Raw genomic sequence first — 22,438 nt, 5'->3', positions numbered from 1 at the left:
GCGAGGTGGCTCACACCTGTAATCCCAGGAAGCCAAGACTGGTGGATTGCTTGAGCTCAGGAGTTTGAGACCAGCCTGGCCAACATGGCAAAATCCCATTTAAAAAATACAAAAAAAAAAAAAAAAAAAATTAGCCAGGCATAGTATCACACGCCTGTGGTCCCAGCTACTTGGGAGGCTGAGGTGGTAGGATTGCTTAAGCCTGGGCGTGGAGGTTGCAGTGAGCTGAGATTGTGCCACCGTACTCGAGCCTGGGTGATGGAGCAAGACCCTGTCTCAAAGAAAAGAAGGTGTTTTAAACATACGGGATGATATCCACGATGTTATGCTAAGGAAAAGAAGCAGGACACGCAGGGCGCCCAAGACCAGGGCGTGAGGGAAACGTGTTATTGTGGCTGTAGGGCGTGGTGTACAGATAGATGTGCATATACATACTTGATGGGCTTTGACGTCTCATATACAAACGTTAGAACTAAGGAAATTACACACGGTCACCATGCGCCATTTGGTTCTCTTCCCTCTACCCTCAGTAAGGGTAGAAAAAGTAGGACATAGAACTGTTTACAAATCCTGATCACAACTTTGTCAAAAGAACACAGAAGCAAGCTGGGAAAAAATACACCAAAGCATGAAGTGTTTGTCTTGGGAGGTAGAAATCCGGTTGGTTGCCTTCTGCACGTTCACATTTTCTACAACAAGCATGCACTGCGTTTAGAATCAGACGATGTATAATTGTAGTTGATTATCACTCAAACCTGATCCCATCACTACTGCCTTTACAGAGCCACGCTGGACGCAGAATGGCCACCTGCCCTGGGGTCTCCGTCCACTTTGCGCTGCCCCCACCACGCTCAGCCTCCCACTAGCTCCTCCATCTTGACCTGCAGTCCCAAAGCCCCTGGTCCCTTGCAAAGCACCTGGAGTGGACCAGGGGAGGAGCCCACCCCAGTCCACAGGGACCCTCCCTGCTCGAGACCACAGCCCAGGCCAGCACACAGGGATGTCCGCTGGACCAGTACCAGCCTCCAGGATGACTGGCTGGATTTGAAGCCACACATGGCTCTGGGACGAGGTACCTGGGGATGAGCCCCGGGGATCCCCCAATGGAAGGCCCTAAATACAGTGTGGGAGGGGACACCAATGCCCTGAGGTGCCTGTGGCACACCTGGGGCAAGGGAGGGAAGGAGCACAGACACACTGGCACAGACACACACACATGCACACACACGCAGACACACACACACACGCAGACACACACACAGACATGCTCTCACACACATGCACACACACAGACACACTGGCACACACTTGCACACACACACAGACACGCACGCACACACGCACAGACACGTGCTCTCACATGCACACACAGACGTGCTCTCACACATGCACACACAGACACGTGCTCTCACACACATGTATACACAGACACTGGCACACACACAGACGCGCACATGCACACAGACGTGCTCTCACACACATGCAGACTCAGACACACTGGCACACACACACTTGCACATGACACGCACACACACGCACACACAGACACGTGCTCTCACATACACACACAGACACGTGCTCACACACATGTACACACACTGGCACACACTTGCACACACACTTGCACACACAGACACTTGCACACACACTTGCACACAGACACACACGCACACACGTGCTCACACACATGCACAGACACGTGCTCTCACACACATGCATACACACATGCTGTCACACACATGCACACGCACACACAGACACGTGCTCTCACACATGCACACATACACATGCCCTCAAATGCACACACACACGCTCTCACACATGCTCACTCATGGACATGTCCATATATGCACACTCTCATACATGTGCTCACACATGCACACACACATGTGCTGTCACAGATGCACACACACACGCTCTCATGTTCACTCGTGGACACGTTCACACATGCACACACTCACACACACAGACACCCTTGCCTGTGTCCACAGTCCTGCTCTGAGCCAGCAGAGCCCACCCGAGTATCCAAGGAGCAGATGACCCTGCCAGTGAGGACGACACCAGGATGCTTGGGGATAGCCCCCAGCTGGGCAGTTGGCGAGGGGTGTCCCCAGGTGAGGAGGACACGGAGACCAGGGTGGAGGGTTGCCCTGGCCAGGCCAGCGATGGGGCAGCGATCCAGAGCTCTGTCCTGGGTGCACCCTGGCTGAAGCTCTGGTTGAATACGTCCCATGACTGGGAGCAAAAGGGGATGGCCATACTTGAGACCTGCATTCTGGGGCCAGGGCAGCCCCGCCAGCCTCCTCCAGCTCTGGGCACCCCCTCCGTTGTCCGCAACCCACCCATCCTGGGGCTGGACCCTCCTCCCCTGACTGGTGCAGGTTCCTTCCCTTGACCCGAACACATCCCCACTGCCGCAGCCTCCAGCCCTGTCACCAGGCCGGTGGGGCCACCACCCACACCCTACGTCTTCACCAGGCTGCCCGGGACGTTTTGCAACCCACACCACCGCGGAAAACCAGCTCCCCATGCGGGTCCTGCCCTGGTCCTCCCTGGCCCTGTCTGGGAAACCTAACTCCTTCCCCCAATCCCCCATCCCAGCTCCTGAGGAAAATCCAGCCCCTCCATCCCTTGTCTTCTCTCCACATCCTCCAGCCCCTTGCAGGCCTCAACTCCACCCAAGGCCAGGCGCCAGGGGGACCCTGCTCACGCCTTCCCCGGGGGTCTGCAGAGTCACCCACCATGGCCATTCCTGACCTAGATCACACCACTTCTAAAAGCCCTGTCCATGGTGCCCCCAGCCCAGCCCTGGGCTTGGCTCCCACAGCCGCGGGTTACAAACAGCCTGGGTGCCTGGGGCCTGTGCTCCCATGAGTCTGCCCCTGACCTGACGCCTGTCCGTGCTCTCTGCTTTGTCCAGGGCCCTCGAGCAGGGCCTGAGTGCGCAGGGTATTCAGGAAAACCCCTGCTGGAAGGGGCAGCAGCCCCCACCACCCAGCCTCAAAATGCCCGGTGCCTCAGTTTCCTAGTCTTCCTGGAGGAGCATGTCCCTCTGGTCCGGAGCTCAAGCCCCTGAGGAAGGCGAGCAGCTGCGCAAGGGAGGGAGCCATGATTTTTTTAATGGGAAATAACAAGTGAGCCCTCACGCTGCCGTGGCGACCACTGCAGGACCAGCCTGGGGCCTCCCGACGGGACAGCACACAGTTCCGGTGGATACTCGGTACCCAGACAGGCAAATCCAGACACAGAAAGTGTGCGGGTGGCTGAGGGAGGGGGAGGGGAGGGACCACTGATGGGTGGCGGGGCGTCCTTCTGGGCTGATAAGAATGTTCTGGAACTAGGCCGGCGCGGTGCTCAAGCTGTAATCCCAGCACTTTGGGAGGCTCGGAGACGGGCGATCACAAGGTCAGGAATCGAGGACCATCCTGGTGAACAACATGTGAAACCCGTCTCTACTTAAAATACAGAAAACCTAGGCCGGGCGAGGTGCAGGCCCTGTAGTCCCAGCTACTTGGTGAGGCTGAGGCAGGAGGAATGGCGAACCGGGAGGCGGAGCTTGCAGTGAGCTGAGGTCCGGCCACTGCACTCCAGCCTGTGGTGACAGAGCAAGGATCCGCTCAAAAAAAAAAAAAAAAAAAAAAAAAAAAAATGTTCTGGAACTAGAAGCGGTGGTGGTTTCCACACCATGGTGAATGTTCTATAAGCCCCTGAGCTGTTTGCTGTAAGATGGTTATTTTGTGTTGTGGGAATTATACCCTCAATACATTTCTTTTTTTATCTTTTGGAGACGGAGTCTGGCTCTGTGGCCCAGACTGGAGTGCAGTGGCACAATCTCGGCTCACTGCAAGCTCCACCTCCCGGGTTCACGCCATTCTCCTGCCTCAGCCTCCCGAGTAGCTGGGACTACAGGTGCCCAGCTAATTTTTTGTATTTTTAGTAGAGATGGGCTTTCACTGTGTTAGCCAGGATGGTCTCGATCTCTTGACCTCGTGATCCGCCCGCCTCGGCCTCCCAAAGTGCTGGGATTACAAGTGTGAGCCACCGCGCCCGGCCCCAGTACATTTTTTTAAGTGAGCAGTTTGATATCCTTGTGTCAATGCGGGGTGGGGATAGGCGCCCCTCCCCATCCTAGCGCTCCCCCCTATTCCTAGGGCTCCCTCAACATAGTGCTCCCCACCCCATCCTAAGGCTCCCTCTGATCCCAGTGCTCCCCCCATCCTACTCCTCAGCACCCCCGGCAGCTCATTGCTCATTCCCCCAGACCTCCTTTGTGCTCTGCCACCGGGGATGCCCCCTCTGGGAAGCCGCCCAGATCCTACCAGAACAGGGGCTATTTCCACAACAGGCTGTCCTGGGGACGCCCCTGTCACAGCCAGACACCCTCCACTGCCCACACTGCGAAGAGCTCATGCCTCATCCAGTGTCTCTGGGGACCTGAGACGCCCCCTGGCACTGCCACATGGAAAGGCTGGGCACAAGGGGTGGTCAGCAGGCTGGAAGCGGGCTCTGGCCCCAAAGGCAGACAGACAGGGGCCTCTCTGCCTGGGTGGCCGGCAGGTGGACCTCGGTGGGGCATCTGAGGACCTCCTGGCACCAGGGTCCCCTTCCCATATCTGGTGATGCAAACAGGATCCCGTGCAGGAAGGAACTGACGCAACCCTGGCAGGCATGCCGCTGAGTCAAGGGCAGACGGTACTGGGGGAGTCAGCATGCCCAGGGGTCAGGCCAGTGTCCCTGGGAAGCCCAGAGTGGTCCCCATTGTTGGTCACGAATACCCCTACCTCTCAGCGGCAGGCTGAAGTAGCAAGATTCTTGGGGTCCCTGGGGCAGGAGAAGAGAGGAGGGACCCTCTGTGCCCCCCTACGAACCACTGCAGGGCAGATAGAACTTTGTGGGCTGGGGATCAGGATTTCTCTGCAAAGGTTTGCACAAGGGCCCAGACACAGAAGAGTCAGAGAGGAACAGAATTCCCAAGCAGAGACACAGTCACTTTTCCAGGTGGAGACATGGAAACCAGGTGTCAGCCAAGCCCCACCTGCACAGAACCCAGGCCCAGTCCACCTGCCTCCCCACTCCCCCGTCCTCCCCTACATCCCCAAGGTGAGGTGGAAAGATACATCCCCCAGAAATGAAAGGACAGACCCGGTGCCTGGGATCAAGCATAAACTTTTCTATGAAGCAAGGCTCCTTGGGGCTGGGGGTGCCGTGGCCAGGGGCGCGTGCACACACTTGTGGCTCAGACGCATCTGCAGGGCAGCAGCCACCTGAGGCCAGACCCCCACGCGACCCAGTTCTTCAGAGGCCCGGCCTCCCCCATCTGGCTGGTTATTTGGGCCCATCTCTCCCGAGCCTCCCAGGACAAAGGCTGTGTCCAAAGGACACCTCGATCCCAAAAGCCGGCACTGCCTGGGAGTGATTAAGGAGGGACTTTGATCATAAGCCCGAAAGACACCGTCTCAACGCCATCCTCCAGAATATGCTAAAACCCCTGAAATCTAAAATCCCCAAAATCACAGTCACCAGAGGGTTGTGTCATGTTAGGCACAGCTAGGACCCTGAGACTGTCTTTATTTGGAAAGTAAGTGTGCTCAAAGGAGATGCACACGGTGGTCAGGTTGACAAGGGTGGCCTTTAATTTGGGTATCAGCTCGATCATAGAAGAAGTGAAAACACAGGCAAAAAATACAAATCTCCCCGCAAATTATTCAGTCGCATGAGACTTCCAACCCCTCACAGGCAGTGCTATGTTTGCCTTCAAAAAAACAGCCTTGGGGCCGGGCACGGTGGCTCACACCTGTAATCCCAGCACTTTGGGAGGCTGAGGTGGGCGGATCACTGGAGGTCATGGGTTCGAGACCAGCCTGGCCAACATGGTGAAACCTCAGCTCTACTAAAAATACAAAAAAAAGAAATTAGCCGGGCCTGGTGGCACTTGCCTGTAATCCCAGCTATTTGGGAGACTGAGGCAGGAGAATCGTTTGAACCTGGGAGGCGGAGATTGCAGTGAGCCAAGATTGCGCCACCGCACTCCAGCCTGAGCAACAAAGCATGACTCAGTCTCAAAAACAAAAAACAAAAACCAAAACAAACCCTTTGGCTGGGAGTGGTGGCTCACACCTGTAATCCCAGAGCTTTGGGAGGTGGAGACAGAAGGATCACTTGAGCCCAGGAGTTTGTGACCCACCTGGACAACATAATGAGACCCCGTCCCTACAAAAATTCAGGAATCAGCCAGCAGTGTGACTCGAACCTGTGGTCCCAGCTTGTTGGGAGGCTGAGGCAGGAGGATTGCTTGAGCCCAGGAGGTCAAGGCTACAGTGAGCCACCATTGCACCACTGCACTCTAGCCTGGGCCACAGAGCAAAACCCTGTCTCAAGAAAACAACAAACCACAACAAAAGTCCTTTGTCAGAGAAGAATTCAACCAGGTCAGCAACCTCAGAAGCAGATGCTTGCTGACACCAACGCTCCTTCCTGTTACAAAGCACATTCGGCGGTGAGCTGAGCTATCCTTGGGGATCAAACCACTGGAGAAGATGGATTCTAATATTTAGTACTAAATCTAACAGAAAACCAGTGCATGCTTCACTTTGCCTAATGGATGGCACCTTCAAAACCAGCCCTGCTGATTTTTTTTTTTTTTTTTTAAACAAAGTCTCACTTTCACCCAGGATGGAGTACGGTGGTGCGATTTCAGCTCACTGCAACCTCTGCCTCCCAGGTTCAAGCGATTCTCCCACCTCAGTCTCCCGAGTAGCGAGGATTACAAACGTCCACCACCACGCTTGGCTAATTTTTGTATTTTTGTGGAGACGGGGTTTCACCATGTTGGTCAGGCTGGTCTTGAACTCCCTATCTGAGGTGATCCGCCCACCTCAGCCTCCCAAAGTACCAGGATTACAGGCATGAGCCACTATGCCCAGCCTCCGTCCCCACTGATTTTTATCAGCTATATACAATTCATGCCCCTGTTGATTAGGAAATTCCAGAGCTTTCTGGCTTGTTTCTGTATTAACAACTGGGAAAAGTACAGTACCTTATCAACATTTATTTGAAGATTTGGTGGACTTTTTGGAAGAAAATAGATTTCAATAGAGTCCCCAAACCATAATGACAGATTTGGAATTAGGTGTGATCAAGGCTTCTAACACTGAATTTGAAGATGTCACCAATAAAGTTTGTCTTTTCTGTTCAGCCCAACGCACTGGGCGGAAAATTCAGACAAGACAGGAACTTCCGTTTAAAGATGCGTCATTTGCCTGTGTGGGCGTTCCTCCCAGCTGATGACACCCTGGAGCGTTCAGGGAATTAACAGCTGCATTTGCCCTAAGAAGCCAGGGAAGTTACTAACTGGCTCAAAGATACTCGTGCATATGGCAGGATGAGAGGACGCTTTGTGATGCTGTTGCTGCTCCGTCACCAGCACTATTTCTGCCAAATCTGCGGTCTGTGTATGAGGCCCACGCACAGTGGACCTCCCGTACCCCAAACAACACAGAAGTGTGGCGCGGAAGACGGGAGAATCGAATGGGAATACTCATGCGGTACGGGCCGAATCACAGAATTTCAAAAGGAGCAGTGACGGCTCACGCCTGTAATCCCAGCACTTTGGGAGGCCGAGGCGGGCAGACCACCTGAGATCAGGAGTTTGAGACGATCCTGGCCAACATAGTGAAACCCCGTCTCCACTAAAAATACAAAAATTAACCCAGCATACTGACAGGCGCCTGTAATCCCAGCTACTAGGGAGGCTGAGACAGGAGAATCGCTTGAACCCAGGAGGCGGAGGCCGCAGTGAGCCCAGCTGAGATCGCATCACTGCACTCTAGCCTGGGCAACAACAAGAGTGAAACCCCATCTCAAAAAAAAAAAAAAAAAAAAAAAAAAAAAAAAAAAACCCAGCGAGGTGCCCCGAAGATGAGAATGGGGGGGGGTTTCCCAAGGAAGGCCCCACCCTAGGAAAAAAAAAGCAGTTACTCGTCGAAATGCACAGGCTCGCCATGTGGTCATGAGAGGCAGTCAGCTCTTAGGGAACGTCTCCGTGCAGCTGCCCATCACCTGGCCCTGCCACACACTTTTTCATAAATCCAATTTTCTTTTTTTTCTATCTCTTTTTAGTTTTTTCCCACAATTTTTTGTTATTTTCTTTTCTTTTTGAGATGTAGTCTTGCTCTGTCATCCAGGCTGGAGCACAATGGTGCAATCTTGGCTCACTGCAACCTCTGCCTCCCGGGTTCAAGCGATTCTCCTACCTCAGCCTCCCGAGTAGCTGGGACTACAGGCGCCCACCATCACACGTGGCTAATTTTTGTATTTTAGCAGAGACAGGGTTTCAGCATCTTGGCCAGGGTGGTCTCGAACTCCTGAGCTCAGGTGATCTACCCATGTTGGCCTCCCAAAGTGCTGGGATTACANAAAAAAAAAAAAAAAAAAAAAAAAAACAAGACAAACCAGAGCAGTGCCACGCAGATGATGAATGTGAGCGGGTTCTCCAAGCAGAGCCACAGCCTATGAGAAAAAAAGCAGTTACTCGTCGAAATGCACAGGCTCGCCATGTGGTCATGAGAGGCAGTCAGCTCTTAGGGAACGTCTCCGTGCAGCTGCCCATCACCTGGCCCTGCCACACACTTTTCATAAATCCAATTTTCTTTTTTTTCTATCTCTTTTAGTTTTTTCCCACAATTTTTTGTTATTTTCTTTTCTTTTGAGATGTAGTCTTGCTCTGTCATCCAGGCTGGAGCACAATGGTGCAATCTTGGCTCACTGCAACCTCTGCCTCCCGGGTTCAAGCGATTCTCCTACCTCAGCCTCCCGAGTAGCTGGGACTACAGGCGCCCACCATCACACGTGGCTAATTTTGTATTTTAGCAGAGACAGGGTTTCAGCATCTTGGCCAGGGTGGTCTCGAACTCCTGAGCTCAGGTGATCTACCCATGTTGGCCTCCCAAAGTGCTGGGATTACAGGTGTGAGCCACCACACCTAGCCTTTCCTACTACTTTATTTTATTTACTTTTTTGAGTCGGAGTCTTGCTCTGTTGCCCAGGCTGGAGTGCAGTGGCGCAATCTTGGCTCACTGCAACCTCCGCCTCCCGCGTTCAAGCAATTCTGTGCCTCAGCCTCCTGAGCAGCTGGGATTACAGGTGTGAGCCACCGCGCCCGGCCTAAATGTCTTTTAAAGAATCTTTTAAATCATTTTTTTCCTGAATTTGGTTTTTGGAATTTTGATCTTTTGGCATTTCTACACTCAGAATGATGGCACTTGGGACTGTGTCTTTTGAAATTCAATCAGCTCCTGCTACAGAGAGCCCCAGTCCAGTGGACCCCTCCTCGGCCCTGATCGCCAGTCAGGCAGGAAATGGAAGACCCCTCCCTGAGTGAGAAGCAGGGCCCTGGGCAGGGGTGTGGCAAGACCCCACAGGCCTCCTGACACAGGGGAGAGGGAGCGGGAGGAGCCTCTAGGACAGTGACGGTGTCCCCACAGGCCCTGGACGCAGCATGGTGCCCAGCCCTGAACTGTCCCCACAGTCACTTCCGAGACCAGACAGATGTGGGCACTGTCTGCCACATGGGATTCTGGGTGGCAGGTGAAGACAGAGCAGGGGCTGTAAGTCACGAGACGCTGCCCCCCCAAGAGAGGGGAGCCCGAGTGTCCACAGGTAAGGACCACAGATAAGCATGCCGGCCACGGTTACTTTCAGGAGAGGCCACATAAAATGTAAGCTTCCAGGACAAGCCCAGGACATGGCAAGGTCCACGGGCCTGGGCCAGGTCCACCCAACACCACAGGCACTGCACCCACCCACGCACACGCTCGCCTCCCACCCGGGGCTGCGTGTACTCATAGACGCACATGTGCCCTCCACGCACATGCCTGCCCCACACGCTGGCAGCCCCAAGGTGGGCATCCAGCCCTCCCTCAGTGCTGGGACCAGCCCCACTCTCTGCTGCAGGGACCCCCGCATGGTCCCCGGGGGTTACCACCCCAGCATCTTTAAGCCTGACTCTCCTGCCCCTCGACAGCCAACCCTGCAATCAAACATGGGTGCCCAGCCCAGCCCAGGGAGGGAAGCGAGTTCTGCCAGCTGGGATGTCCTCTCTGTTGATGCATGACACAGCCCAGGCCCAGCCTCCATCAGCATGAGATGCCCCAGGGCCCACACCAAGGCTGTTGGGACGGGCATCTGGAATGCCCCTGGTTCCCCAGCAGGCTGATGCCTTACAGCTCCCAAGGGGCAGGCAGCTCCAGCTAAGGTCCCATAGCCGCCATCTCTTCGCTCCTGGCCTGTCCCTGCTTGACACACACTGTTTCCCAACACTCTGGCCCTCAGTCCCACTCTTCCTGGGGGCCTACCCTCCTGTGCATCTCGGGGTCCCAGGCCTGACACAGCCCGGCATCCAGCTGGCCCCCTAGGGACCTGCACAGACTGAGTCTCTCCCTCAGTGCCGGCTGGGCAGCAGCAGGGGGCTGCCATGCTCAGGCTTGCCAAGGAGGAAACGGGCAGGTCCACGGCCAGGGCGGCCGAGCGTCGCGGATGCACGCCGGCCGCAGTTATTTTTAGACAGGACTTGCAGGGCCGCCTGTCACAGAAGGAAAAATAAAACAGTCTGACGCACCAGTTCGGGCCCCAGCAGCAGCTGAGCGTCTCACCAGACCCCAAGGCAGAGAGCAGGGTGGGGCCCAGCCTCTGGAGCCAGGGTCCGAGCAGGATCCGTCCTCCCCGTCATTCATCCCTGGGGCCAGGAGCTGCTTTCAGGGACGCCCGCCTCTGGGCCACCGAGGTTCCAGGCAGCTTCCCAGGGACAGAAGGTGTCCGAGCCTGGCGGTATGCTGGTCAGTGTCTGCACCCAGCTCCCTGGGAAGGAAAGCGGGGCGTGTGCCAGCCCCTGGTGCAAGTGCTCCCACCTCAGCCCATTTCAGGGTGGGAGCTGCTGGTGCTCAGCCCTGCACGGGGTCACGGCAAGTGAAGCAGCAGGCCGCCTGCTCACTGCGCACAGACCTGAGGCCTCGTGTCCAGGACCTGCCCACTGCCCCAAGCCTGGCTCCCACAGCCAGGGCTGCCCGATGCCAGATACCAACCACCAAGGAAATATCTCCAACAGGCACTCGCCTGAGGGGCTCAGAAGGGCTGGGAAGGCCCTGCAAAGGTTCCTGGCATCTTTCGCCACGGAAAGGCAGACAAGACCACCATGGGCAGTCCCCACAGGCTCACAAGCCCTGGCATTATAAAAGCAGCAGCCAGCGCTGGTGGGAGGGGAAGTTGTGGAGACACTCGTCCGTAGGGATGGGGGCAAAATGGCACCACCTCCTGAAAGCTCCCTGGACAGTGGCCCACAGCCACACACCAGCACCCGATCCCTGGGGCCGCTATACACACAGTGAAAACCGCAGGCCCAAAGAGGCCAAGGCCACAGGACTCTGCTTATGAGACAGACGCCCAGGCCAGGCACCCAGAGACCGACACAGATCGGTGGCTGCCAGGGCTGGGGGCAGGGGATGGGGAGTGATGCCCTCGGGCACGGGGCTAGCCGTGCCATGGCTGCACAGTCTTGGGAATGCAGGAAAGCCCCGAGCTGTTCACTTGACACGGGTGGGTCCTTGGTATGTGAATTACCTCTCAGTAAAGGGGCCCTCACTCCAGCGTCCACGATAGCAGCCCACGGGACAGCCCACGGGACAGCCCACAACTGAGCATCATTCACAGCGAGCGAGCGAGATCCCCAACATGTGGCGGGGGAGGGTGCCGGCGAGTGACGGGCCAGGTGGCTGTCCTTGGGGCAGTGGCAGGGGAGGGTGCCAGCAGCCGGCGAGTGATGGGCCGAGTGGCTGTCCTGGGGGCAGCGGCGGGAGCTCTCAGGGACTCTCGGGGGCTGGGTGTGCTGCCACATGGTTAAATCCACTGGGGAGAAGCCCTGGACTCACACCCCCGATGCCAGAGCACACCGTGTGTGCCGTGGTCACGAGGAAGCCACACGCCTTTTTCCCAGGGGGTTCGAGGAAATTCCACGTGGGCCTCACAGTGGAGCCCAAACCCTAAGCAGGCCCCACTGGCTACAGAATCCGCAGGACCAAGTACAAAGGGAATCCAAGGCTCCTTGTTCAAAGTCACTAAGAACTCCCAGAAGTGGAGAAGCGAAGCCAGAGCAGCCCCAGTGAGCGCTAAGCCCTCGTCGGAGGGGTCCTCACACAGAGGACGGTGTCCCCAGCTCCATCCCACAATGGCATCAAGACACAGCCTCAAACCGTGGCCTTGGCACAGAGGTGACTTGGCAGAGCCCTGGTCCTGGACCAGGCTCCCCTGCCCCTCAGCCTGGCTCCCCCAGGCCAGCTGGCCAGGGCTGCCTGACGCCAGGGGCAGGGAGGGGTCTTCCTGGGGACCCTGGCAGGTGGGTGGAGCCGGACTCCTGTCCATCAGCAGCAGGGACCCCACACCCTGCCCGAGGGTGAGATGGGGATAGGCTGGCCAGGCCCCACCATGAGAGGTGGCCTTGAGCAGCCCTGGCTCAGGACAGCATCCTGGCCCTCACTCCCCCTGGGGTAGGTGGCCCCAGCTGCAAAGACTTGCCCACTGCAGAGGCCCTGCTTGCTCTGGCATGACCACCTCCACTGGCAGGGTCCCTGCAGGAGGAGTCTCCTGACCACAGCCCCCACCCCCAGGCTGGCGATGGGAGCACAGCCTGCGTCCTCCCAGAAACCCCCACGTACCGGGCTCTGGCTGTCGCTCCCACGTGGCTCTGATTGTGACTGTAACCCCAGAGTGACCCCCGGGTGTACCCCAGCCCACCCCAGCCCCACCCAAGGCCCCGGCCCCCTGACCCTAGGCCCCGGTCCCTGCAGAGGGAGGCTGGGGACTTGGCGCAGACGCCGCCTCCAGTGACAGTCCTCAGAGGTGCCTGGGAACTGGCTCCGGCCCCGTCCGCTGCCCTCATTTCCTCTGCCGGCTTCCTCTGCGGGGGGCGGGGAGGCCAAGGCCACCGGTCCCGCTGGCGTTTGTTCCTCTGTGAAAGGCAGGGCCAGGCCCAGCGGGGCCCAGACGCCTAAGCCCTCCTGTTACTGTGGCCTGTTGAGGGGACGGGGGTCTCCCCACCACAGACACGGGCTCCTGGGCCCCGGATCTGTGCCACCAGGGACAGCACCGCAGGCCGTAGGCCCCACAGCAGGTGCTTTGCATCAGGCTCCCACCCAGGAGTGGTCAAGTGAGCCTCCCGTCAGCCTTGCCCTGGGGTGCACAGAAGGGTCACGTGGCCCTCGAGAAAAACCCGCCCTGGAAGAACCCTGTGAGCCGGAGACAGGAGGCCGGTGACAGCAGGAACAGCGTGGTCCCAGGCTCGCCGCCACGTAGCACATCCGAGGAAACACGGGGCGCGCCGTGGACCCTCTGCCTCCGCCGTGGACTGAGGAGGAGGCAGAGGACGCCACGCAGCTGTGGCCCTGGCCTGCTTCCTCCTCACACCCAGCCAAGCGCCCTGGCGGGTTCTGAGGCTGGGGACCAGCACGTACCCTCATTTTCTTCCAAGGATTAACTTCCTAGGATGGAGTCAGAGTCTCCTCATGTCTTGAGGCAGCTGTGCTCACCCCTCAGACCCAGGGGGACCCCCAGATGCGTGTCTGGGACCACAGGCTGCTGGCCCAGATGGCAAGGAATGGATGTGCTCACAGTTCTGGAGGGTGGAGGAGGAAAGCACGGTGTGCGCAAGGCCGCTCCCTCCGAGGCGCTGGCGGGATCCTTCCTGCCTCTCCGGCATAGCCGCCCCAGGTGCTCCTGGGCTTTGCTTTGCTCCAGCCTCTGCACGTGGCCTCCTTCCCCCGTGCGCGCCACTCCTCCCCTTTTTATCAGGCCCCAGTCATTGGATTCAGGACCCACCCCACTCCAGGCCGACCTCATCTTAACTTGATTACAGCTGCAAAGACCCTAGTTCCAAATAAGACCCCATTCTGAGGTACTGGGCGGGCAGGGTTTGGGGTGACATATTGCACTCGGCAGATGCCTCCGGGGGCACAGGCAGGAGCACAGTTCCCAGGTGGCCGGGCTGGTGGGTGAGCGCAGAGAGGGCGTGAACGGTCGCCAGCCCTGGAGCTGCCGTGACGGCCCCCGGGTTCTCTCAGGAGCCTCCTGGACCATGGGTGCTGCCGGACACCGTTAAAGAGGTGAAACAGACACAGAGAAGTTATGACACCTGTCCATGGTCACACAGCAGGGCCCCGCTCAGGACACCAGCTCACGGCAGAACTCTCCCGTGAGGCAGGGTCAGGGTTGGGAGCCGGGGAGGCAGCGGCCATGGCGGGGAGTCGATGCATCCCGAACATGCAGGGTGGCATAAGGCAGACCTTCCAGCATGTTCCACACAACACAACAGCTGCCAGCCCACCCCAGCCAGCTCTGGGGCACTCGAGCCCACAGGGTGGCCACCGCAGGGGTAGGTGCTAGGTCTGAACCCCCAGCAGGGACTGCTCCCTCTGGCGCACCCAGGGCCCAGGCTGGTCCTTTGGGTCACTGCACCGCCCCATGGAGGGAAGCACACAGCCTGGCCTCCTGGAGAATGTGCCGGAATGAGGGAAATGGTCTCCCTGACCCATTCCTGGGAGTCTGGGGGCCTCACACCCACACCCTCCCCAAGTGCCTGCACTCACGCTGGCAGGTGGGAGCCAGACCCATGCCTAGGGCCCATGGCCTGCGTGTGACCACTTTCCAAGGCCACTATCCACACAACCTTCCCATGGGACCCTCTCCAGGAACCCACCTTGGCCTGCACGCCTGAAGCCTAAGGGTCTCGGTGGGAGACCTGAGAGGAAGTGGGGGGATGGGCCCAACCCACGGGCACAGCTTCCCCTGGGGCATCCTCTGAGACCCCAGGGGGCGAGAGGAGGACAGGTAACTCCTCCAAGGGCAGGTGCTTGCTGCCTGAGCAGTCTGGGAGGCTGCAGCAGCAGCTGCCTTCAACCAGACCCCACACATGGCGCCTGGGCAGTGTCAACCGTGGGGCACCTTCCAAGGGGAGGACTCCTGGGGACCACCCAGGCCCATGGCCTCCTGCTCAGCTCCTTGAGCCCCTGAGTCCAGCCCTGCCCCTGCCACTGAGGCCACGCCCAGCCCGGGGCTCACTGCCTCCTCTGCCCTCTCCCCATCAACACCATCTCCCTGAGGCCCAGCCTGCCCAGCCCTGTGCCAGGGATCCAGTTCACATGAATGCTGAGAGCAAGCACCACTGCCAGGCACAGGTACTTCTCCCAGAAACCCCTCATGGCGCCTGGCTCAGGTCAGACACAGGGAGGGGCCTTGGGCAGGAGACAGGGCGTGAGCCGAGGGACGGGGGAGAGGCGGGGGTGTGGGGGTGGCGAATCCAGGCTGCCACGTGTTCCGAGAACTTCCACAAGCTCCAAGCCCTGCCCACTGGTCAACAGTGACACCTCTGCACTGGGGTCAGCCATGACGGGCACTGCCCAGGTACCCACCCTTGCCTCAGTGCACCACTGCTGTCCCTTCGGACCTGCCCATCACAGCCATTCCCACCTTATAGATGACGAAACAGGCATGGAGAGCCAGTCACAGAAGGGCCCGTCAGCAAACCAGCGGCGGCCCCAGGGCGAACTCCTGCTCCTAACTGTGCAGAGCATTCGACCCCCACCTCAGGCTGAGCGGCCTCTCCGGAATATGGAGCAAGGTGGCGTCCCCAGGCCCACTCCCAGCCTAGGACAGCTCCAGGCCCCAGGGCTCAGGACGAGTAGAAATCACAGCGCTCTGAGACCACACCAAGGAAGGGGAAGGCTGGGGAGGGTGAGCAACAAGGTCAGCCCCCTCCCTTGGGGCACTCAGGTAGAAGGGGTGACCTCCGCTCGCTCAAGGCCATGCCACCCTCTTCCTGCCAGCCTGGACCCGGCCATCCTGCCCACGCGCCACCCCCATCACCCTGCCTTTCCTGGCCGCCATGCCCACCCCAGAGCAAGGTTTCATCTGTGCAGAGTGGATTTCAGAGAGGCTGGGTGAGTTGCCCAAGGCCACACAGCACAGAGGCTGGAGGGCTGCAGCTGCCAAGAAATCCCCCAGGGTCACTCACCCACGCTCCTGAGTGCCAGGGAGATGGGGGAAGAGCTGGGCTCCAGAGGAGGCAGCTCTTCCTGGTGCTCAAGCAGGTTCCTGGGCCAGGTGCCCCCCTGCCCTGCCCGCATCTGCCTGGTGCGGAAGAAGGTCGGGGCCCAAGCAGCCCACAGTCTATGCCCACAGCCTCCACTCTAGCTCAGGCCCTGCACTCTTGGGCATCTTTGCCCCCTGTACCACCACAACTGCCGTCACCTCTATGGAGACTGGCACCAGCTCCTGTGATGAACAAGGAGCTGGCCCGGCAGTGGGGCGGGGCCTGGTGACTGAGGTGAGACCCCCATGCCCAGGTGCTGGCACTGCCCCAGATGCTGAGTGACACACAAGTCAACTGCCAGAGCCACAAGCGTGGGCCCCTCCCCTCTGGGTGCCCCCCATAGACACAAGCAGCCTCAGAAGGAACCAACTTGCTCCAATTCGGGGATGGCAAGGAGCCAGCCGTGTGCTGCAGGAAGCTTGGGCCCTGGGGGTCTCTGTCCCAGCACCACGACCTCCAGCACAGAGCCAAGTGCTCACCAAGCACTAAGCCCACCTGGGCCTGCCACAGGTACTGTCAGTGCATGTTATAGATGGGAAAACCAAGGTTCACAGAGGCAAGGCCAGGCGGAGGGACTGCAGCGCAGCACAGCCAGGCTTGGAAGACTGGGCTAAGTTTAGTGGGAGGGCATGGGACCCTCCTCTCCTCCCTAACCCCCTCAAGGGGGCTGCTGCAGAGCCTAGACCCAGCCCCTTAATCCGAAGGAGGGTACTCTTCTCCACCAGCACCAGCACCTCGGGCAGCCCCTCCTGGCAGGTGGGCCCTGGAACCCAGCAGGTGCCTGCAGCTCTGGCCCAGCATCTTGCAGAGGAGAGACACCGCTTGTCTCCAACAATTTCTTCTCCTCTAAGTCATTAAATGGACACATTAGAATTACTCAGATCACGGCTGTTTACCCAGGGAAGGGCAGCGCCAGTGCTACTCAAAGGCAGGGGAAAGGGCTTCTCATGGCGAAGGGCAAGGCCGGGCCCCAAGGCAGGGCGTGGGCTGAGGGTCCCCTCTGTTCTGGGGGCAGAAAGGACCAAGCGCCCTGGGCCACGCCTGGCATGCAGATGCCATGAGGACCTGCCCCAAGCCTCCTCCACCCCCTGCCCTCGGGTTGGGGAGACATCACAGCTGTTGTGGGGGCTGCTGGGCTCTGGGCCTTTGCCTGCCCACCACACAGGGACTTCTGAGCCCCAGGAGTTACTAAAGGAAGTCATTTCTGAGCAAGTGACACCCACAGCCCTAAGCCCAGCAGACAGACCTCCCACCAGCTCCCTTCCTCCAAGAAGCAAATGCCTTCAGACCAAGATCTGCCCCGGGGACCCCCGTGTGTCCCTGCCAGACTGCACGCCCTGGGCCCTGCTCCAGGGAAGGAGACACAGGAGATCGCGTCACATGCAAACACGCTTTGTTTGGGCTGGCTCAGCCTGGTGCCAGAGCCCCAGTGACATGTGGGTGGGACTTGGCCCTGAGGCCATGGATGGCACAGGGCGGGGGCGGGGTATCTCCCACTCAGGCCAAGCAGGGGCCAGATCTGAAGAAGCAGAGGTTAGAAAGCCCACTGGTTCCTGGTGACGGATGCGGCTTCCAGCTGCCCCCAGCCCCCTCTGCCTATCCCAGTTGTCCACCGCAGCCAGGAGGCCAGGCAGCCATGGGTAATCGTGCCCTGCCTGGTGGACTGGCCACACAGGGTAAGAGGCCTGGCCTCAGGTCCCCTGCAGCCCCCTTGACAGCGTCACCTCGGGCCCCCACTGTCAGGGGTCTGGGCATCCACCAAGCCCCTCTCTTCTGAGCCTCTGCCCACTGGGCTCTGTCATGTGGACTGGCCCCTGCTCCCCCTACATCCCCCGCGGCTGCTGGTGGCTGGGTAGGGCTCCGAGAACCGCTCCCAGCCTGGGAAGAAGCCTCCCACGCCAGGGCCCCGGACCCAGGAGAGGCCATGGCAAGCCTGAACCCCAGCCAGCTGACACCCTCCACATCCCCAAGGGCCCTTAGTCTGAGACCAACTCTCCTGGACACCTGGGGCCCACGCAGGCCCTCTGTGCCCCAGTTACCTGTGCCCGGGAGGCAGCCACGGAGTCACGACCACGCGGGGGACGCCAGCCCACAGGAGGAGGCCGGTTTGTGCTGGGGCCCAAGCCCTGCCCCTCCGAGATCTGGGGCCGTCAGGGGGTCCGGCTGCTTCTGCGACTGGGCTCGGGGCGGGGAAAGGGTTCATTTCCATGCAAACCGGGGCCGGTGGGGCCCAACGGCATCACGTCCGCAGCGGAGGAGGGAGGCAGCGGCGCGCAGGCCGGGCCGCCAGGGACTCACCCGGGTCGAAGTGCGAGCTGAAGGCGAAGCTGGGGTTGAAGAAGGACGAGGACATGGCCGGGCCAGCGGCCGGGGGGCATCCCGGGGGGGCGCTCAGGACGGCCCCCGGCCCCGGCCCGCCGCCGCCGCCGTCACCCCAGCGGCCGCCGCCAGTGGCGGAGGCGCCGGCCGCGTCCGCGACCCCGGCCGCAGCCGCAGCGGCCGCACCGGTGGGGCGGCCGGGCGACAGAGGAGGCGCTCCGCCCCGGCCTGGCGGCCGCGGGGCTGCCCGGCTGGTGCAGCTCCAGAAAACTGCGGGCCGGAGCGCGCCGCGGAGCCGAGGGCGGAGGGGGGCTCCTCCGCGGGCCCGGGGTGGCCATGGGGGGGGCAGGAGAGGGGAACAGCGAGCAGGGGACCAGAGGGGAGCATGGAGTGGGGACACGGAGGGGGGACACGGAGCCTTGGAGGAGGGACACGGAGGGGGAGGCATGGAGGGGGGGAGGGGGCGTGCACGGAGGGGGCATGTCACGGAGCCGGGGGATGGGCTGGAGCAGGGAGCACGGAGGCCTGGGACTGAGAGGGGCACGGAGGCTGGTGGGTGGGAAACGGAAGTCATGAGTGGTAAGTCGTGAGTGGGTACGGAGGGAATGCCGGCGTGGGGGAGGGGGTGCTCCTAGCTGGGAAGGTTCAGGGAGACAGGTGGTGGAACCCGGGAGCACACCCAGGGCGGGGCTTGGTGCTCAGGGGCCCTCCCCTCACTCGGAGGTTTGGAGGCAGCTGGTGGCTGTCCCCCCGCCCTATGCGCTTCGGGTGGCACCTGTGCTGGTGGAGTGGGGGGCCTGGCTTTGCACACAGGCCTGCTCCTATTCCAGGCTGTGACAGCCATGAAGGAGGAACCTGGCTGAGTCTCCACCCACCCTGGACTGTGCGGTGTGCTTAGGGCAGCAGATTGGCCTGGGCACACAGGGGCCATCCCTTCCCTTATGTTTCTCCCAGCATCCCCCGTCCCTGCCCCAAAGCCCCACCTTGCAGGGTTGGGGCGGGGCAGGTTCCCCCCAGCCCACCCCTGTGGGAGCGGGGAGAATGAAGGTGCAGTGGAGGCTGGTCCTGGTGGCTCATGCCTGTAATCCCAGCATTTGGGGAGGCCAGAGCAGGCGGATGGCTTGTGCTCAGGAGTTCCAGAGCAGCCTGGGCAACACAGCAAGACCCTTTCTCTACAAAAAGTTAGAAAAATGAGCCAGGCATGGTGGCGCTCACCTGTAGTGCCAGCTACTTGGAAGGCTGAGGTGGAAGGATCACTTGAACCTGGGAGTTAGAGGCTGCAGTGAGCCAAGATGGCACCACTGCACTCCAGCCCAGGTGACAACGAAAACTTGTCTCAAAAAAAAGTGTCCTGGAGACTCGCAGTTGAGTTTGATGCACCCTCATCCACTCATTCATTCACTCATTCATTCATTCACTCACTCACTCATTCACTCACTCACTCATTCTGGGACCAGATGGCTAAGCCCCTTGGCAGGGCCCAGCTGGGCTTGGGGCCTGTGGAGCAGGTGAGAGGAGCCCACTCCAACAGGGCTTTTAGGACTTTAAGGAGAGAAAGGAGCCTGTTCCCGGCAGAGGGGCCTGCAGAGACCAGGACAGGATGCTTTGGTGACGGGGCAGATGGAAGCCAGGACCCACCCTTCTTTTCCTAAGGGGGTCCCTCATGTAGGAAGTTTCCTCCCAACAGGCAAAGCAAGGGGCCTCCACCCTGTGCCCTGGGACCTTAAGGGGCCCTGGCTGTAGGAGACCAGACACCAACTACACCTGGGGCAGAAGGAGACAGGGCACCCAGAGCCTTCTTCCTGGCCCTGATCACGTGGCCAGCTGAGGCTGTAAGGGGCATTGCCCCAGGCTGCCGTTGCAGGTGAAGGAGCCATGTGGGTAGAGTGGCTGATGGGGGCCTTGCCCGCAGGAGGCACTCAGAGGCCCTGGGCCACCTTGTTCAGTCTGTGCCTTCAGGGAGCCCAGAGGGCCGGGAGTATCAGTGCCCACCCAGCGGCAGGGATGGTTGGTGTCAGCAGGCTATGACACTGGAGTGCTCCAGTGTGAGGGACAGAGGGTATGGCATACCCTCATGAGTCTCCACTCTGAGTCCCCTGTCAGGGCCTGCCCTCCCCAGCCCAGGAAGGAATGCCCTCCTCTGCCCAGCCTGGAAGGTGCCCTGGACACCTGGACCTAGGCACGGGGAGGTGGCCAGTGGCCCTGCGTGGTTGCTGGTTGGCATGTTGGGGAGAGTTTCTGTCCAGAACTTCCGTGCCCACAGTGGCCCTGCCTTGACAGCCTGGGCGGCAGAGTGAGACCTTGTCTCAAAATAATAATAATAATAATTGATAAAATTAAAACATTGTGGCCGGGCGTGGTGGCTCACGCCTGTAATCCCAGCACTTTGGGAGGCCGAGGCGGGTGGATCACAAGGTCAGGAGATCGAGACCATCCTGGCGAACATGGTGAAACCCCATCTCTACTGGAGTGGCCAGAGACAGCTTGCTGCGACCAAGAGCTGGTTCCTCTGAGGTTTCCTGTGAACTTGTACACTTGTGGCTGGGCCACAGCTCAGGGGCTTCATGCTGTGGATCCTCTTGGGGGTCCAGGAAGGACAGGGGAGGAGCTGCTCCTGGGCTCCAGGCCAGCACTCCCACCCCATGTGACCAGAGCGACACCCCTTCTCCAGGGTGCACAGGGCCCTCTGAGATTTCGCTGGAACCAGGAGTTCAGATGCTTCCACTAACCGTGACCTTAGTGGGGCTCCCCAGGTGCTGGCTTTTGCCCACACTGGGACAGGACCAGTGAGCACCTCTAGGTAAGAGGTCCCTGAAGACATAGCTGTCCCCTATCCCCTGGCCTGGGGGAAGGCATGATCTCCGCCCCCGGGACTCTCTAGAGCCCAGAAGGAGCTGACTGAGGAGCCCAGACTGGCTGGGAGAGTGTCCGTGCAGAGGCATTTCCCGTCCAACAGGAAAAAGGCCAAGAGACCTGGCGGGAAGCCCAGGTGTGGTGGAAAAGAGGGGGCAGGGGCAGGAGGAGCCTGGGGGTCTGGGGATTGGAGACCAGAGTGAGGCATGCACCCCAGGAGCAAAGTTTAGGGGGGACCCAAAAACTCAGCAGTTATGCCCATCAACAGATAAACCATCAACAGGATGTGATCTGTCCATACAATGAAACGATATCAGTCCATACACAGGACTGAAGCTCTGACCACACTAGAACACGGATGACACATGCTACAACACAGATGACGCTACAACACAGATGACACATGAAGATACCATGCTCAGTGAAAGACATAAAAAGCCAGAGTGTGTGTGATTCCACTTGTATGAAATGTCCGGAACAGACAAATCCACAGGACAGAGGACAGGTGGAGGGCCACAGCCCGGGGAGGGGCACGTGGGGGCGATGTGGAAGGGGCGCAGGGCATCTTCCTGAGGGGAGGAAACTGTCCTGAATTAGCTAGAGGTGATGGCTGTCCACCCTGGTGAAGATGCTGAAACACTAAGCCACACCCTTTGAAGTGGTGAACCTCATGGCCTGTGATTTATATCTCAATAAAGTTGTTAAAAACAGTAATCAAGGTAGCTAAGATTTTAATACAATGTTTTGTTTTATTTTGAGATGGAGTCTCGCTCTGTCGCCCAGGCTGGAGTGCAGTGGCACGATGTCGGCTCACTGCAAGCTCTGCCTCCCAGGTTCATGCTATTCTCCTGCCTTAGCCTCCTGAGTAGCTGGGACTACAGGCGCCCGCCACCATGCCCGGCTAATTTTTTTGTGTTTTTAGTAGAGACGGGGTTTCACCATTTTGGCCAGGATGGTCTCGATCTCCCGACCTCGTGATCCGCCCACCTTAGCGTCCCAAAGTGCTGGCATTACAGGCATGAGCCACCATGCCCAGTCACAATGTTTTTTAATTTTATCAATTATTATTATAATTATTATTATTATTTTTTTTTTTTTTTTTGAGACGGAGTCTCGCTCTGTCGCCCAGGCTGG

The 22,438-nt window shown here is 59.1% G+C and overlaps 1 protein-coding gene and 1 pseudogene across 3 annotated transcripts in view; one reads left to right on the top strand and one right to left on the bottom strand.

Moving 5' to 3' along the window:
• The window catches only part of AATK (apoptosis associated tyrosine kinase), a 47,191-nt gene extending 28,638 nt beyond the window's left edge, over positions 1–18,553 (bottom strand). Inside the window, exon 1 of one of the 3 annotated variants that reach the window (XM_017879293.1) lies at positions 18,431–18,553. In XM_017879293.1, the coding sequence (XP_017734782.1) occupies positions 18,431–18,485 (55 nt within the window). In that variant the 5' untranslated portion in view covers positions 18,486–18,553. Of the gene's footprint in view, positions 1–12,704; positions 12,798–18,171 lie in introns of those variants that run through there. The other 2 variants (XM_017879294.1, XM_017879296.1) reach the window with 2 other exon arrangements.
• LOC108534136 (uncharacterized) overlaps positions 17,672–22,438 on the top strand; it is a 17,014-nt pseudogene continuing 12,247 nt past the window's right edge.

This window comes from Rhinopithecus bieti, unplaced genomic scaffold (assembly GCF_001698545.2).
Source record: "Rhinopithecus bieti isolate Rb0 unplaced genomic scaffold, ASM169854v2 scaffold_9899, whole genome shotgun sequence".
Classification (NCBI taxonomy): Eukaryota; Metazoa; Chordata; class Mammalia; order Primates; family Cercopithecidae; genus Rhinopithecus; species Rhinopithecus bieti.
The sequence above is the reverse complement of the archived record's forward strand: the minus strand, read 5'-3'. Positions and strand labels throughout refer to the sequence as shown.